Source organism: Marmota marmota, unplaced genomic scaffold, assembly GCF_001458135.2.
Source record: "Marmota marmota marmota unplaced genomic scaffold, marMar, whole genome shotgun sequence".
NCBI classification, from domain to species: domain Eukaryota; kingdom Metazoa; phylum Chordata; class Mammalia; order Rodentia; family Sciuridae; genus Marmota; species Marmota marmota.
Genome location: NW_026000211.1, coordinates 13,547,336 through 13,565,854, shown reverse-complemented (window position 1 = coordinate 13,565,854; position 18,519 = coordinate 13,547,336). Strand labels below are relative to the sequence as shown.

The following is an 18,519-nucleotide window of genomic DNA, read 5'->3' as shown; positions in this document are numbered from 1 at the left end:
AAAAAGATATTAAGCAAGTTATTCACCATTTGTATATGTTTCTCATGACTGAATTACGTTGTAATGTGTTTTACTACTGAAGAACAAAAAAAAATGCTTTTAAATTTAAATAAAGATTTTAATAGGCAGAAACAAAATTAGATGTTTAAAGTCCTCTAACTATAACAGTAGACATCAGTAATCTGTACACTGGTAATCTACCTCAACAATGATTCCCAGAAATGCCAACAATTAATTTTATTCCAGTTTGATTAGATTATAATAATCTTTTACTATAGAACTCTGATGAAATTCCACTTAAGGAGTCTATCAGAAAGACTATTAATGACCCACACAGTATCTTAATCATGAGCTAGATATAGACAGACAAATTATGTGTGTGTGCTTTTCACTATAAATATATCTCAGAAATAAAATTAAACCAGGTAATAGTCTAAAGAAACTGAATCACTCTACCTTTAAGAAACTTAAGATCTAAAAAGTTTATTGAAATTATGTTGGAAAGTTTTTTCATTGTCTTCCAAAGTCACTGTATTATCTCAGGTAACGAAGTGTTATTACCCCATTCTTACCAGTCATATTCTAATAGTTTAAATCTCTAGTTTAGTTCTTCTAAGAACCACCAAGCTTTGTGATTGATCTTACCAAATTAGGTTTAATGATGTCTGATTTCCTAGTAATATTTGGGCACATGGATTATTATTGCCACCTCTTTAAATGTCCCTGTTGTTGAAGATTTTAGACTTTTGATCAAAGATGTAAAGGTACCTTATTGGTCTGTGTTTTTATCTGATTATGCCTAAGTAAAAACCCCTGGTTGCTTTGGACAGCTATGCCAGGGTCACAGAAAAGAGGTAGAGTGGTGTGGGGGGAATGACCAAGCAGTGGAGCAAAATGCACCTGAGTTCATAGACCCACCCCACCTCTGCCCAGATATGCCCTTTCCTCTCGTAACCCCCTTCAGTGTTAGGGATTAAACCCAGATCCTCTCATATGCTATGTAATCACTGTACCACTGAGCTATGTCCACAACCCTTTTTGTTTTATTTTGGGATAGAGTTTTTTAGCTTGCTGAAGCTAGCCTCAAATTCGCAATCCTCCTGCCTTAGCCTTTTGAGTAACTGGGATTATAGGTGTATGCCACTGTGCCCAGCTACTGCCCATGTATGACTCTGCTATGGCTCCTCAAAAATCCATTTTCTTCTTCTTTAATGAAAAACTATTAATGCCTTCACAAAAGGGTTTCCATAAGGATTTAAAATAATCCCAGTACTAAGTAAATGTCCCAAAGTAGTTTTAACTATTTGAGTATTAGATAGAAGGAGAAGACCTTTAGAGATTATCTAATGGTCTAAATAAAATAAGTCTACTGGGTTTGGAATGTAAGTTCATGTAAATTTTATGTTTATATCCCCAAAAATGCCTAAACTCATTGAACTTTTTAGCAGAATTTAGAGAACTGAATAAATTTGGAAACCATATTACTCAATGAGGAAAAAAAATAAAAGATCTGTTAGGTTTAAATACAACAATGGTGTGTGTGCAGTAAGTAGCTTTCATCATCTCTGTAAATACTATGTGTAGAAGATATCTACCATGTGGACCTGTCAATCAGGAACTTTTTTCTAATATCATATTTATTTGCAAAATAGAAGAACAAAAGAGAGAAGCAGCCTAACTATAGTGTCTCTAACTACTAACACAGTTTTCCTTGTCCTGGTCCCCAGTATGATTTTGTGGAGCTCCTGGATGGCAGCAGGTTGATTGCAAGAGAGCAGCGGAACCTGGTAGAGTCTGAAAGAGCAGGGCGGCAGGCAAGATCTGTCAGCCTGCATGAGGCCGGCTTTATTCAGTACTTGGATTCTGGAATCTGGCATCTGGCTTTTTATAATGATGGGAAAAATGCAGAGCAGGTGTCTTTTAATACCATTGTTATAGGTAAGAACACTTCAAAGCATCTTTTTCCAGGCTTCAGCCTAAACACTATGTTGAATAAAAACTGTATTATCTGTACCGATTTCAAGTGATTCCTGGGATGTTAAAGCCCTGGTAAAATGTGAGAGATATTTTTAAATCATTCATTTGTGACTATGTGACAAACCCTGAAGCTCTGGAAGAAAATATTATTTGAAATTATATTGAGGGAGGAGAGTACATCGTGAAAACTCTTTAAAAGTCTGCATAGGAAATGGCGCTTTACCATCCGAATAATCTCGTATAAATGAATCCATTTGGTGGTTATGAAGTGAGCCATCTGTACTTCTTCAACACCTAGCTAACGTGATCAAAGTGCCAGTTTGTCTTTTGTGAGAGGCAACAACAAGTGTTCCTTCTTTCTCTTCTGTCCAGAGTCTGTGGTGGAATGCCCCCGAAATTGCCATGGAAATGGAGAGTGTGTTTCTGGAACTTGCCATTGTTTTCCAGGATTTCTGGGTCCCGATTGTTCAAGAGGTATGCAAGTTGGATTCTTTTCTTAAGCCGATATAAATAAGCTGTAGAAACACACGTAATTCAGAAAAGAACCAAGGCAAGAAAGCAAGGGGGAAAAACTGGCCCATTACTTGTTCCAACGATGTGTCTTTTCTTTCAGAAGCTCGATGGAAAATGTGGCTGTTAATTCTTCTGTCGTGTTTTATTTCACAGCAGCCTGTCCAGTGTTATGTAGTGGCAATGGGCAGTATTCCAAGGGCCGCTGCCTCTGTTTCAGTGGCTGGAAGGGCACCGAGTGTGACGTGCCGACTACCCAGTGTATTGACCCGCAGTGTGGGGGTCGTGGGATTTGTATCATGGGCTCTTGTGCTTGCAACTCAGGATACAAAGGAGAAAATTGCGAAGAAGGTAAACATGTCAATATTTACAGAAGCCTATTGTTGTCTTCATAAAGCAACAGATTATATCTGTAATCTCTAGTTTGGCAGATGAAATCTTTCTTTTTTATGCTTTCTTATTATTAAAGTAATTTTGATTTCCATATTTATAATGCATTGTTTTATTAACATTTTAACAATAAAAAGAATAAACACCCAAGAGCCCTTTTGCTCTTTTTCAGTAGCATGAATAATTTCTTTTTTTGACTCTGAGAAAGTAAGCGAACATTTGTGCCTTGAAACCAACAATGGCCTGTTGAATACTTTTTTTTTTCTTTCTACAATTTTTAACACTGATGCCAGCAGCTAACATTTTGACATCTCTAGGGGTAAAAATAAAGAAAGAAAAAAGAAAAATTTAACACAATATACTAATGAAAAAGTACAATATCATGGATTTTTCCCATAACTGTATGTAATGATGAGTCAAGATGCTATACTGTAAAGTGCGGCTAAATTGTTTTTTCAAAAAGCAAAAAAGCCCCATTTCCGTTCTTCAATCAAATTGATTTTATTGATCTACACTCACAAAGTAATGCAATTAAGTCTCTGGAATTAAATTTTCAGGCCATTGACCCTACAAGTGTAAAGTTTTATTGAGTCAAATTGCTAAATTAAATCTCATCATCTAAAGCACATTAAAGTGAATTAAGAAGGATCAAGAGTATGCAACTCATTTATTTCTCAAACAATTTGAGGATCTCATACAGTTGTCAGTGCTCAGTGGTTGTAGATTAGGTCAGCTGATACAGATTTTGTTATAGAAAAGGCAATACTTATTACTCTGATTAGGCAGAACTGAGAGCAATAGTCTGAAACCTCAAGAGCATATTTGTGTAATTCATGAAAATTACAAATCCTTGCAAGAGTCTCAGTTACCTAAATGGCATTGGGCTGGTGCTTAATGCTTTATTGTATTACAACTCTTTGCATTTTCAGAAACAAGTTCTTAAAAATGGTAGATAGATATTTGATTATCCATAATATTCATAAATTAGATTATAATTTAGTTCTTTATTCTGTATGCACTATAATACCTTCGAGATTTAATGAAATTATTCTTTTCTTTTTTTACACTAGCCGACTGTTTAGACCCTGGATGTTCTAATCATGGTGTGTGTATCCATGGGGAATGTCACTGCAATCCAGGCTGGGGCGGAAACAATTGTGAAATACTGAAGACCATGTGTCCAGATCAATGCTCTGGCCATGGAACTTATCTTCAAGAAAGTGGCTCCTGTACTTGTGACCCTAATTGGACTGGCCCAGACTGTTCAAATGGTGAGGTTAATAAATGCAGGGCAATTGAGTGCTTACTGTGGTTTAACTAAAGATTAGGATATTTTAATTTTTAAAAACACAATTAAATTTAACCGAAAGTATATCAAAGTCATTATTTATAGATATAAATGTTAAAAGCAATGAAATGCGGTTGTCATACAAGGAGGAAGGAAACAGGCTTAACCAATTTGTTATTATAATTTTCCCTTCAGTGTTATTGGGAAGAATCTGCATAAGATGCCCTGTCTTCTTAACTCTAACTTTATGGATCTACTAATCGAAGCTAGATTCCCTGTAGACCTGTGTACACCTTGGGGTTTAAGCAAATTATTTCATGAATGGAGAAGTCTCAATTAAAAAAAGATTATTTGATACATAAGGTTAAACATGATCACAATAAAGAGTATACATATGTACATATTATGTATAATGCTTCACCACAAATTTTTAATTATAATAATAAGATAATAATAGAGAGGGCAGATAATAATTTTGTTCGGTCAGCTAAGTTGTTATTGACTACCTACTATGTGCATGGCATCACAGTAGGCTCTGTAGAAATGAAAGAACAATTTATCATCCTTGCCCTATGGAACAATGGCTTTCAGATATTTGACCATGCCCTATAATTATTACTCTATGACCTAGTGTATGCACACATGCACATGTTCATATACATCCTAATGGAACTGAAACAGACATTTTACAAAGTGATGCACACTGATGATACATTTTTCAAATCTAATCTGTTTTCTTTTTTAATGTTGGTTGCATACTCATGAACTAATTCCATGACATTCCCGCTCATTAGTCACACAGTTTGAGGAGATGCCTTTCTAGCCTAGAGGATTATAGTTTAATTAGTGAGATAAGATGAACACACATGAAATAATTAGAAACCAATACATTCCAGTTTAATATTATATTGAAGGTTAGGTAGAATAATGTGCTCAGTTCAGAGAACATTCAGAGGAGGGATCCTACCTTGACAAATGCTGAAAGTTTTCTGGGAGACTTTTATTAACACATAAACACAGCTATCCTGGGTACGGAGGGAAGATAGTTTTTGACTAAGGGATCAGTATTAGAAACTACTTGAGAGCCTGGACTGTGAAGTCAGGTGTATGGTTCATATGCAATTTTACTCCTTAATGGTTATGTAACCTTTAGCAAATTACTGTACAGCTCAGTTTATTCATCTGTAAAATCATACGACATTCTTCATAGAGATACTGTGGAAATTGCTTGAATTCATGTATATAAAGTACTTATACAATAAATAAATAAATATTAAATAAGACAGTATTTTAATAGTAAATTTTAAATATAGCTTTCACCACCATCACTACTACTATTGCTTTTAGCAAATATACAACTGTGTGAAATATTGTATACACCAGAGAGTGAAAATAAAGAATATTTGGGGATAAAAATTTGGTCAAGCCCATTATGGGAATGGAGTCTAGAAATATTTTAGACAATAGGAAATCCACTAACAATAATGATGTGCTAACACATGCAATGAGTGTTTTAGAAGACCTATCACAGGTCTGAGAGGGTGAATAGTGAGACTTTGATGGGTGGAAGACAAATTAGAAGACTTTCCTAGAAGTGCAAGATGATGAGAGCAAGAATTGGCTTGGAGTCAGTGGGAATGCTGTCTAAATATGAGCAACAATTGGAGGGAAAAATAGGCAAGTATTGCTGAAGAAAAACAAAATATAGAAGTTTAGCGAGAAGAGCTATGAGTTTGAATCAAGGGAAATTGAGGTTAATGTTAATATCTGAATGAGGCAGGAAAGTTGGGAAAGGGTAAGGACAATTGAAGAGGTAGGACAAGAGGGAGTCAATGGGAAGGTAAGAGAAGATGGTGAATTCTACTTAGAGACTCACACTATCCAAGCAAAAACAGATAATATGAGAAAGAAGATAAAGAATGAATAAGAGAAGAAGGAATGCAAGTAAATGAAAGAAGAGAAAGAAGAAAGGAAAAGGACAGATTTTACCAGCAGTATTGAGTAAGTGAAAGCATTCTGTCTAAAGTTTAGACTCAGAGAGGGGTCTGGGCTCCTCAGCCTGCCCCACTCCTTGCCCTCTTCTCTAAAGTGGTGAGGAACAAGGACACTGAACAGTCTATGGTCAGCTTTTGGACAGACCATTCGCTAGCTATACGTTGGGCAAGGTATTTAACTTCTCTGTACCTCAGTTTCTTTATCTGTTACATGGGGATAATTATAGGACTACTTAATGTAATTGGGGTAAAGATTAAATGAGTTAATATGTGAATAGCACTTAGAATAGTGCCTGATCCACTGTAAATACTCCAAAAGTGCTAATCATTGATAGAACTAGTAGTGGTGGTAACAGTACTAAGTGGTAGTAGTGTTTTAAAAGTTAATTGTAGTTTGTCTTACTTAATTGCTCATCAATTTAGAGGAGTTTCCACATAAAAGTATTTATTAGATTTGGTTCTATAAATGTGAAATTCATGAAATACAAATTATTTCATCTGTTAGTATGACCTAATGGTATAAAAGCAAATGAAATATAGCCAGGTGGCTCATTCACACACTTTTAGCAGGGGAAGGGGAGTTAGTATACTGAACAATTGTACTTTGCTGCCATTTTGAGAAACTCATGTGACATCTCTGCCATCCTATGATTCAATATCAACATAACAGATTTATCTCTTACTGTGTACTTCAAATTGAATCCTGGAAATTCAAACTGAAGGAAATTTTCCATAGGCTAATTTGTGATATGGATGAAAAGTTTTTGTTCAACTTATAAGTAGATACATTAGTTAATGAAACAATTTTTTCCTTTCTCCCTTCCAGCCTCATTTCTCTTTCCCTCCCTCCCTTCTTCCTATTTTCTTCTTCTTTCCTCATTTTGACCATACACCTCTGGAAATAGACATGATTTATAATATGTGTATTAGAAATAATATACATCATACAAATATTAATTGATTCTGATAGCTTGAGGAACCAGGAATTTTGGTTAGAAAATTTATCACTATTACAACAAATTACAAGTGTAGATAAACAGAAATAGAAACAAAAATTGGGGTCTGGGTTATAGAAAGGCATGGATGTCCCCCTTAAGAGTTTTTGATTGTATGACAATATTTTAAGCAACATGTTAACATTTTTTTGTCCTCTTAAAAATATATGTTATAATTTCAAGAATCAGAAAAGCACTCAGGTATTTCTGTTGAGCTTTTATTTATATTTCAAGCATCTACACTAAGAAATATATTCTACAAAAAAATCCAATTAAATTTTATAGAGATAATTACTTGAGTAGTAAAACTACTTAGTTCAGGTCTCTTATACCTCCACCATTGAAATAGGCATAATAACGCTAACTACCTTGCTTGACATAACATCATTCAGATTTACTTCTTTCTGTTATTAAGTAGGAAAGCAACAAGCATAATAGCCCCTTTTTTGTTTCATGTAATGGCATTATAATCAATTACATACATTATTGTATAAGGGGTAGTTTGTAATTGATACTATACAGCTCAAAAGGTAATTCAGTCTTCATAAAATCATCTTGCTATGAATAGCAAAAATGTATAGATGTTAATTAAAAGATTTAAATGGCTGCCAAAAATCATACATTATTTTACATATTTAGATTTAATTTTATTCATGCTGTTATAATTATTTTATTAGTTGAAAATGTAATTTTACCTGTATACAAAACCTTACCTATTTAATCATAGTAAGTGGAGATTTTTGTTCTATTCATCTTTATATCCCCAATGCAAAACAGAAATGATATGTATTAAACTCTCAATATACAGTTGAATAATGAACTCAGCACTCTTCTTTTGAAGAAAGCAATTAAGTACAGAAAAAAATCTTTATTAAACTTTGCTATTAGCTGCAAAAAGTGAAATAGCTTACTTAGAATTAATAGCAAAGATTTAAATATGCTTATATTCACCTTGTGAAAATATCTAGTCTCATGTGTCTCAAATATATCTTACTGTTGCACATTTTTCATTTAAAGCTTATAATAACATTGTTAATTTATATGTGTGGCTTAAAGTTTACTAGCAGTATAATTCTGATTTCTAACTAAATCAATCCTAAAAGAAAACACTTGACTAGCTACCTCTTTTGTTGATGTGGAAATGACCTTCGGATATCTAAATTAAATAAGAGAGTAGATTTTATACCTGAAGAAACATTTGGTTAAGTGCTAAAAGAGAAGAAATGAATTATTTCCATCAGAAAGTTTGAAAGCAACAGAGCTTTCCTCTATCTTCATCTGCAGTTTGTCCATTAATTAGCCCTTCAATTCCACTTCAATTAAATTAACTCTAATTAATAAGTTCATTACAAAGATTGACGCACCTTGCTCAAAGCTAGTGTGCTAAACACTGATAAACACCTTCACCCTAATGAAAAATTGATTAGATTGAATAAAAAGGGTACCTCAGAAAGAAACCTCTCTCTTCCAGAGCTGAGATGGTATTATGTTGCTCTGAAGTTAATCAAACCATCTTGGATCTCTTAATCAAAAATTTAATTCAAAAGAGATAGAAAATGTGGCACATGCACGCACACATGCACACATACATACAAACCTGCACACTACTCCCTCCCAGCTAATAGTCCTGGTGTTGTTTATAAGAAATGTTACAGCTCTCACAGTGCCTGGATGGTGGATGAAGTTATCCTGTGAAATAGAGAATTATAGTGGTCCAAGAAATGTTATTTGAAGAACAAATGGGTAAAATAGGAACATGTGGCTACATTAACAGTTACTGTTTTTTAATTTAAAGAAAAAAGGCTATAGTCTATTTCCTATTTATTCTAAATGATTTCAGATTTTTATTATGAGGGATTTTTATTTTTGCAAGAAAGCCAAAACTAAACAACTCCTATAGTCTTTTAACTTTATTCAACTAAATATATAAAGAATAAAAAGAAAAATATCCTTCAGAATTCTTTTTCTTTCCCTCTCAATTGGATCTAATTATATAAACTTCTAAGAAAGCTTTAAGGGGGAAAAAATACTTCAGACATCTGAATTCTTTTTAAAGACTCCACCTTGCCTTATAGTTTTTGAAGTCATTTGGTCACTTGTGCTCCTTTCAATAACTCCAGTAGTTGGAAAACCTTGTTTTTCAAAGGACAGAGTCAATAGCTGTATTTATTAAGCTGGTTTTCCACCATGTGGATTAAGCGATTTGTATCTGTCGCCAGTACAAATTTATCAAACAGGACAAACAACAATTTCTTTTCTTTAACCAGCATGTCTGCATTTCTGAGGCAAGTTAATGTAATGTAAGCAAAACAATATTCTTATTAATGAAAGTTTCTGGATTGGAGAGGAGGGGAGGAGTAGGGAGGATAGGAAGGGCAACAGAATAGAATAGACAATATGATTGATGTATGTACATTCCATGTATGTATTATATGTCAAAATGCATTCTACTGTCATGTATGACTAAAAAAAATAAATAAAAAATTTTTTAAAAATCTGAAAATGAAAAAAAAAAGAAAGTTTCTGAATGTTCATAACATTTAAACAGCAGCATTAGAAATAGCCCCTTTTCAATTCTTACTAAATGTGTGCAACTCAGGTACTGTTAGATACCTGAGATGCTTAGATACTAAAATATTTCATAAATTTGGTGCATGTGTGGGTTTTCATGTCAAAATATACTCTGATATTTATATAAAATATGACTATTCTCTCTGTATATATATTATATATATAATCTTTTTATAAAAAGAAATTATTCCTAACAAATTTGTCATATGTATTTTATGTAACATTATAGCCACATATAAAAGTAAATGATGGATAAAGAATTAAAATTCTACCATTCATAATTCATAATAGTCGATGCTAAAATTAACTTGACATACAAAGACTTAATATTTTCAGTGATTTTGTTTTTCACTATAACAAGTTTAAGAAAAAACTCTCTTATTAATTCCCCTTCTTACCTTCTGCTACTCTTCTCTCCTGCCCTGCTTCCTTGTTTTGCAATATAGAAATATGTTCCGTGGACTGTGGCTCACATGGTGTTTGCATGGGGGGTACCTGTCGCTGTGAGGAAGGCTGGACAGGCCCAGCATGTAATCAAAGGGCTTGCCACCCCCGCTGTGCAGAACACGGGACCTGCAAGGATGGCAAGTGTGAATGCAGCCAGGGATGGAATGGAGAGCACTGCACTATCGGTAGGCCAACTGTTATTTATTTGTTTACTTACTTATTTAATTAATTTATTTTTTCCTGTGGAGCTGGGGATCAAAGCCAGGGCCTCATGCAGGCTAGGCAAGCACTGTACTACTGAGCTGTCCCCGGCCCTGAATTGTACTTCCAAATCTGTCCTTCATCTATTACAAAAGAAAGCTGTTGGTTATTTTTCAACTTGGAAAAGTATATTTCTTCAAATTAGTTTTTACTACTTTTCTTTAAAAAGGAACTGTCTTGTTTATTATGGTTGTCACTTCACAATGGCAGTTCACCTCTTTTTAGGGTAACTGTCATTAAGTATAAGATATAAGAATTTTTTTTCACTGTTTTTTTATGATGGTCACAAAAATGGACCCACATAAAGAAAATGTAATGTCTTATTTATAAACAAACTTTTGTTGACTGTTGCTGCTTAGTGTCCCATAGTACCATTGCATCTCTTAATTTTATTTAAAATGCTTATTTTCTTATAAAATATGTTTAATTTTTTTTCAAGTATATGGCATCATTGACCCCTATGATTCCAGAATCATGTATCTTAGATTGATTAATTGATATGTTGAATCTCTGCAAAAGATGTTTGACTTTTTATGTCCTTTTTTTGTAGTATCATTAGAACTAGAATAGAATAATGCACAAGTCTGGCAGTTCTTAAATTTATATGGTTAACACTTTTTCAAATATCACTCCATTCAGAAAGGTTATATAAAACAATCAAATACATATTTAAGACCAAACTTTTTTGTTAAAAATGGGTTTTCTTGTACATGAATGGCATTGAACATAGAAACAAAAGTATCTAAAACATACATAATGCCATAGAAACTAAAGAAGTGCCATATTTTCAAGATATTCAATGTCATTGCTTTTATCATTCAAGTTACTGAATTAAAATGTTCAGTTAAAAAAAACAACACAAGTAATAAATGTCTACCTCACTTCAGTGAAGTTATATATTATATAGCATTAATTATAAATCACACAGTCCTGAAAATTTTCATAATTTAAGGTACATTGTTTTTCCACATCGTTTTATGTCCTTGGGGTAAAATTTGATTCATGCCATTGAGGGAATATCGGTATCTTAAGTGACTTCTTCTTCCAGTGTATTTGTAAGTATTATGTGCTTCACTTTTTTGCTTATAGGAATTGAATAGCAAGAAATTTTGTCATGGGAAAATTGAAATTGCATGCGTCTGATAACATTATCATAATTATATTTTTATAAGCTTTCTGTAAGTTGCTTTCTAACTTTAGTTAGAAAGGCACCCTGGGTGACTTTTCTAAGCATCACATACCCACTTCCCCACATTTGGTGGTCTTTTGGGACTTCAGGACACAGAGGTAGTTAGACTCATGACTGTGATTTATTAGAGATCAAAAAGGAAGAAAGACCCATCAGGTAGACGTCCTGTGTTTTCTCTCCCACGAAGCGAGGGTGAGGGGCAGTCATGGAGAACACATGCTTTTTTCCAGAATGAAACACAACACACATGTGCCATATTTCTGCCAAGGGAAGCCTATGGGGACCTCCAAGTCCAAGGTTTTCTGGCCAAGGAGATATCTTCCCTCCATCACAACCACCAGAATTCTAGGCTCCCAAAAGAAAAGTGCTTAGAGTTCCAGATATTCCTAACTTTATCAATGTAGGGGACATCCAGATTTCCAGATAACCAAACAAGGACCAGGCCTGCAGGTTCCTAGAGATGAGAGCTGCTGTGTTAACTATGTAAAACATCTTTCTTTAGTGTCTCACATGCTGAATGTGATCTAACTACTTAAAACTGGTGAATTGTGCTGGGTGCAGTAGTGCATGCCTGTAATCCCAGTGGCTAGGGAGGCTGAAACAGGATGATCATGAGTTCAAAGCCAGCTTCAGTAAAAGCAAGGCTAAGCAACTCAGTGAGACCCTGTCTCTAAATAAAATTTTAAAAAGGCATAGGGATTTGGCTGAGTGGGCGCATGCCCCTGAGCTCAATCCCCGGTACCCCCTCACCAAAAAAATAAAATAAAAATTAAAAAACGGGAATTGTTTAATTTTCATTGGAGTTGACAGCAAGTATACATATTCATAGCACTTACAGAGTGCCTGTCCCCGCAACGGTAATAGGGCTTTCCCCTCCTCTGCTCTTTGAGAGAGGCAACAGCAGCATAATGCTCGTGTGAATTACATAGGGCAGAAAATGTTGACAGGCAGGATTTGTGTATCTTTCTATGGACACACAAAAAGGACAATACAATACCCCTGTGACCAAATTGCTTCTTGCCCCAAATCTCAGAATGCCCATATGTCAGAGGCAGGGCAGGAAAAATATGCTTCTTACCATATGTTGTGACCCTACCACAAATTGATTCCAGTTAAAGGAGAACAGTTATATATCTTACTATTTATCCTAGAAAGTATAACAAATGTGTGTATAGCTTTGAAAGCCAAGAAATGTATCAGCAAGTTATCCAGTAGGCACTTTTAACTTGCAAACCAACAGCTACTCAACAAATTATTCTGCCATTATATAGAATTGACCCTGGCAATATGACATGGTTCATCATTTCCCATGGATGAACTGTTGTTGAATGATTTTCTAATTGCTTTGTAGCAAACAAGATTTTTGTTAGTAAAAGGTGTTTTTATTATAATTTATGTTTCCTATTGTTTTCCTTAATTTTGTTATTTTTGTATTCCATATGAATAATTATATGGGAAAATTTTAAAAAACACCTTAAGCCAGGCATGGTGGTCCAGTCTTCTATAATCCCATTAACTCAGTAGGCTATAGCAGGAGGATTTCAAGTTCAAAAACAGCCAGGGAAACTTAGCAAGACCTGTCTCAGAATAAAAAATAAAAAGGGCTGGGGTGTAGCTTAGTGGCAGAGGGCCTCTGCACTCAATTCGAAGTTTTGCAGAAAAAAAAATTAAATTACTAAATTAAAAAGTACATCTTGAATGTGAACCTCTTAAAAGGTGTGGGATTAATATAAATTACTGTATTATTTTATACAACAAAAATTAATTATTCCCAAATTTGATATTTAGAGGTCCAAGTACTTTGCCCTTATCTGCTTTCTACCTGCTTATATGTCCACAGTAAAGACTAAGGGGCTATTTGTAAGCCACTGGTGAAGCAACCATGAAACTACAGTATGTTTTCTTCTTTGTGCATTTTCTCTCAATTTCAGCACTTACGTATCTGGCTGAAAGAAGCTGCCACTTTACAAAAGAATACTCATAAATCAGCAAGATTTTTTTCTTTCTCCATATTATGTGTCATTTCATTGAATACAAACAGGGAGGTTAATTGAAAGAGAGATGGAAGAGAAATTAAACAGTTAGAAGCAAACAAAAGTTCCCAATAGAAAGCAAAGAATATTCTTCATTCATCATCTTACCGTCTTCATATACTCAGTTCATGCTTTCATAAAACCATATGCATGTTGATAGTAAAATAGGTTATGAATTTAGAATATCCACTGAACACCTCTCTACCTGAAAGTATTCCATCCTGATATTTTTATTAGCGTATTCATATTTTTCTCTGATTATGAACCACGAGTTCAGCAATGAGGCATATTCATCTGCAGATTCAAGTGCTTCTTTCTTGGGTTAGACTTTAACCAGTGATGCACACGGATGGAAAAGAAAGCAAGTGGAAATCTACTGTTAGCAATATTCTGATTAAAATAGGCTTCTCTCTCTTCTTCCCCTGAAGGCATTTATAATTATTGGACCCTTTTATAAATAAAGAAAAAGGAAAGTTAGATGAATGAACCACATCAAATAAGCACCAGCACTTCCTAATAACATGGTTTAGCAGTCATCATAGTACTGCTATAGATGCTCAATTCCAATAATGTCCTCTTTTGTATGTGACAATTCCATAAGGGTCAAGTGATTATCATACCCATGGGCCTACCTTTGTTTTTCATGAGCTAGGAGGGATGTGAGAATATAGAGGATCCAGTGTACAATGAATCAAAATCTATAGGGCTGGGGTTGTGGCTCGGTGGTAGAGCGCTCACCTAGTACATGCGAGGCCCTGGGTTTGATCCTCAGCACCACATGTAAATACATAAATAAAATAAAATAAAGGTATTGTGTCAACTACAACTGAAAAATATTTTTTTAAAAAATCTATAACCATGTAAAGGCAACTCAATTGGTTTGCCTTTCTCTTTTCTTCTTGCTTAGGAAAAGAGCAGGAAACAGCTGTGGGATTGGCCTATGACTAGAATTAATTGATCATAGAAGCAGTACAGCACTATGTATTAGTATTGGAGAGTGAAATTCTAAGTATCCTGGGCAATGACTAATCCTGCATACCAATTTTTTAGTATTCCTAACTTCCACAAGGACCATTTTTTGTTTAGGGTCTTTCAAATTTTTTCCCCACGTTTTTTTATTGGTACATAATGGTGGGAGGTTTTTTTACATATTCACACTAGTACACAATATAACAATATAATTTGGCCAATATCATTCCCCAGTATTCTTTTTAGTTTTTGTTGAAAAGATCTATCCCTAAAGTCATGCACTTATATTTGAGAGCATGGAGCCTATAGATGAGATTGAGACATAAAGGAGAAGGAGGGGGCTGAATAACACATTTAATTGTCATCTACCATGAAGCATTATTACAGAGGAAAAGCAGGCTCAGCTCTCCATCTGTCCACAGGTAAATTGTCTCTGGAGGTTGATTAGTATTTTCCATTTCTCCAAGGGACAGAAATGGAGAAAATAGGCTTATATCATATAATGTTGGTGAGTTTTAATGAAGAACTTCAGGATGAAAAGCATATTTAAATCATGGAACAAGCCTGATAATTTCTGCTTTATTTGGAACATTACTAGATTTAAGTATATGGGTTCCCTTTTTTTCAATTTCATTTAACTTTTTATTTTTCCTAAGGTGAGAAATCATCTTTACTTTTTTAGATCAATTGAGGTCCCTTTTGTAGGATACTGTACTTGCATGCTTTAGTTACTTTTCATTTGTTAACTAATTCACTTTTTTCTCAGTAAGCAATTACTGAACATCTTTTCTTTGATACTGAGTACTATTTCTCATAAAAGGCAATGTAATGTATGATTTTTTTTAAACACATGAACTTTGAAATTTAAAAGAGATATGTTTTTAAGTCAGTTCTGTGACTCACTATAACTTGTATCGTAACTGTTCTTGGCCTCAATTGGACTATTTTTTTCAAATGTAGAATGGCTATTGATAATAGTAGTCATGAGTAAGCTATGCCATTAACATAGACCAGACATGTTTGTGTCTTTCCACAATGGTAGATTTACTGAAAACATAAATTCACACATACATCTTTGATTGGTTGCAATTCACTGAGTACTCATGGGTCACTTGGTAGCCATGTGCTCAGCAATCAGGTTTTTTTATTGTAGTCTTAATTACTAATGTCTTTAACACCCACATCACACATCAAACTCCACATAGATAGATAAATAGATAGATAGAAAGAATAAGAAAGGGTTTAGGTGGCCACAGGATTTTAGGAGGCTACACTGAGAGCCAAGGTAGACAGCCCATACAAATATAAAGGAATCACTGCAAGGGGGTCATATAAGATTACAAACCGGGCCTAGAACTTGTTTAGGGCAATGAGCTGTTAGCGCACGGAACTTATTCTAGGCCAGTGTCCTGATGGCAGGCAATTTCAAAGTGGGCCACATTAAGTAGGGAAATCAAGCTGAGCTAAAGCCCTGGAACAGAGTAAGATGTTCATCACCCACCAACCTTGTGATGAGTTCACCAGATAATATCAAGACTGTGTACTGCTAAAACCAGTCTCAGAGAGTTTCTCCTTTTATGCATTTCAAGTTACAGGGTAACATCTGGTGAGACTGATAATCTCATGGGCCTGGTTTTTATGATGTAGGTTTGATACACACACATATCTGTGGCCTTCTGATTTAACTTGATAAATTCATGGGTGGTCATTATTTATTAGCATGATTAATGTATTTATCAGTTTGTGCCTTATGGTTATGTTATAAATCTGGGAGTTTTTCCTTTCTGAAAGTTCTCTATATCCAACATCTTGTAGTTATCTCTTTGACTAGACAAATTCCAAGTCATTCTGCCTGATCACTTATACTCAAAATAGAATTTAACTCAGAGCTAGACACAGCCTGAAAGTTACTTTTCTATACATTATTGAATGATTCAGAGCAGAGGAAAGCCTGCTTTCTACATATTTGTATGAGATTTTTATAACACCTGAAAACTTTAAGATTTGAAATCCTGTTGAACCACTGCATGACAATGGGCAAGTCATTTAACCTATTTCTTCTTATATGAAATGAGAAATTATGACCCTCATAGGGTTGTTGTAATTAAATGAAATATTAAACATTTAGTAAAGCCTAATAAATAGTGTTCAATAAATTAGAATTTTTATTTTGTTATTAAGGATAAATAAGACAAACTACAAATCAGACAATGTTTTGGATGTTACATATTTTTTTAAAAAAAAAATTCTATCCAAGGAACTTACTTGAAAAGTTAATGAAATTCCCATTTCATTGTTATCAATACAAACTAGTGTCATTATGGATACTGTTTAACAAGAAGCTGTTGTGTTTGGGTTGGGGGTTAGAGAGTTGTTTCTGAAAATCATAATGATGAAAGAAAGGTGGAGTATGTTGTGGTATTTTTCTTCTAGTAATGTCTCAAACACAGAACTGTTTATTGAGCTACATTGATTTTCATGTACTTTCAGGCAATTCAAATGGAAATTTGGCCTAGAGGAAATCCTAATTCCTTTAAGCTACAAAAGACCAGCTATTTGTTTTTATTCTAATTCTTTAGTACATTGGGAAACAAGATCGTTAATGATCACAAAGACATGCTTTGTTTGCTCAGACAAAACTTAGACATACTGTATTCAGCATACCTCTATTAAATACCACAGTTGCTGTGAGTTTTGGGAGACTGGAGATTAGAAATTGAAAATGAAATACGCACACCTGGGGAGTTACCTATTGAACAATATGGGGTGCCTAGAGAAAGAGCAAATCTTTTACTAATATGGACAAGAAACTTAGACATGATGTTCTAATTCTTATCTCAAATAACGATAAAAGAATAGTATTTTAAATTTAAAATAAATGACAATTTAAAAAACTCCTTTACAAATGCTTCATACTTCATTTAGACTACAAAACTCAATATTCTTTGTAACTTTTGTAATGTTCCCCAAGTTGGGAATGATATTAATAAAACAATATGAATTTTTTAAATACTCTTTTACCTTTATATTCAAATGTCATTTATCTAACTTTTCTTGAGATCTTTAGGTTGCCATTGTCTCCTCTGTCTGATAAGTAGATAACATTTGGAATTTACCCCCATATTGTAGGTTTCTTAAAATATTGTATCTCCCTTCATTTAGTCTATTCTAAAAATATATATGTTAGTACATTGCATAGGCTAATTAGCAGTGCACAGGACAATTTTCATAAGTGATTGAATTTTCAGTTCTTAAGATTTACAGATTTCTCAAGAATTGGGGAGTTATAGGTATGAGAGATAAGGTATGAGGAACTTTAGTACAAGGCTTTCAGACTAAAGTTACTGTCTCCTTTTCTTCTTTGTTTCCTTTCCACCTTTTATTTATTTTCTATTCTACCTCAACATCAGTCAGTTGTGGCATATGGGTAAGAAAGGTGTCACTAATGCCACACTATCTGGGTCCCTAATCAGATCAGAGACTATGTATGGCGAAGCTGATGAAGCACAAGTATCAGGGTCCCACACTTGTCCTGGCTTCTTCTAATATTCCACAAGGGGACCATGGGTTCACATGGTCCTTTATCACTATAAACTTGCAGATCACTTTCCACTCCACTTTTCCTTGGGGACAGTAGCATTGGAGTGGCTCCGGGCACTTTGACATTCCACAGAGGAGAATTTGAGCTAGGGGTGTGTGTTTAGTTTAGATTTAATGGGGGATGTGTTTATAAGGTATGAAATGTTCTGTCTGTGGTTGTTACTGCTGATTATCTAGGACTGTTCCTGCCATCCACTGACTTACCAAATGATATGATTATACTTGTTTGGAAAGTGTATGAAGATATGACTTTGTCCTATGGAATCCTGAAACAGAAGGAAAGGTATTGGCGGGG

At 34.3% G+C, this 18,519-nt stretch overlaps 1 protein-coding gene across 5 annotated transcripts in view; it reads left to right on the top strand.

Moving 5' to 3' along the window:
- The window catches only part of Tenm3 (teneurin transmembrane protein 3), a 2,471,519-nt gene that overhangs the window by 2,349,752 nt on the left and 103,248 nt on the right, over positions 1-18,519 (top strand). For all 5 annotated transcript variants that reach the window (XM_048791931.1, XM_048791932.1, XM_048791930.1 and 2 more), the window contains exons 16-20: positions 1,728-1,938; positions 2,350-2,451; positions 2,644-2,838; positions 3,948-4,148; positions 10,172-10,357. In XM_048791931.1, the coding sequence (XP_048647888.1) occupies positions 1,728-1,938; positions 2,350-2,451; positions 2,644-2,838; positions 3,948-4,148; positions 10,172-10,357 (895 nt within the window). The remainder of the gene's footprint in view (positions 1-1,727; positions 1,939-2,349; positions 2,452-2,643; positions 2,839-3,947; positions 4,149-10,171; positions 10,358-18,519) is intronic.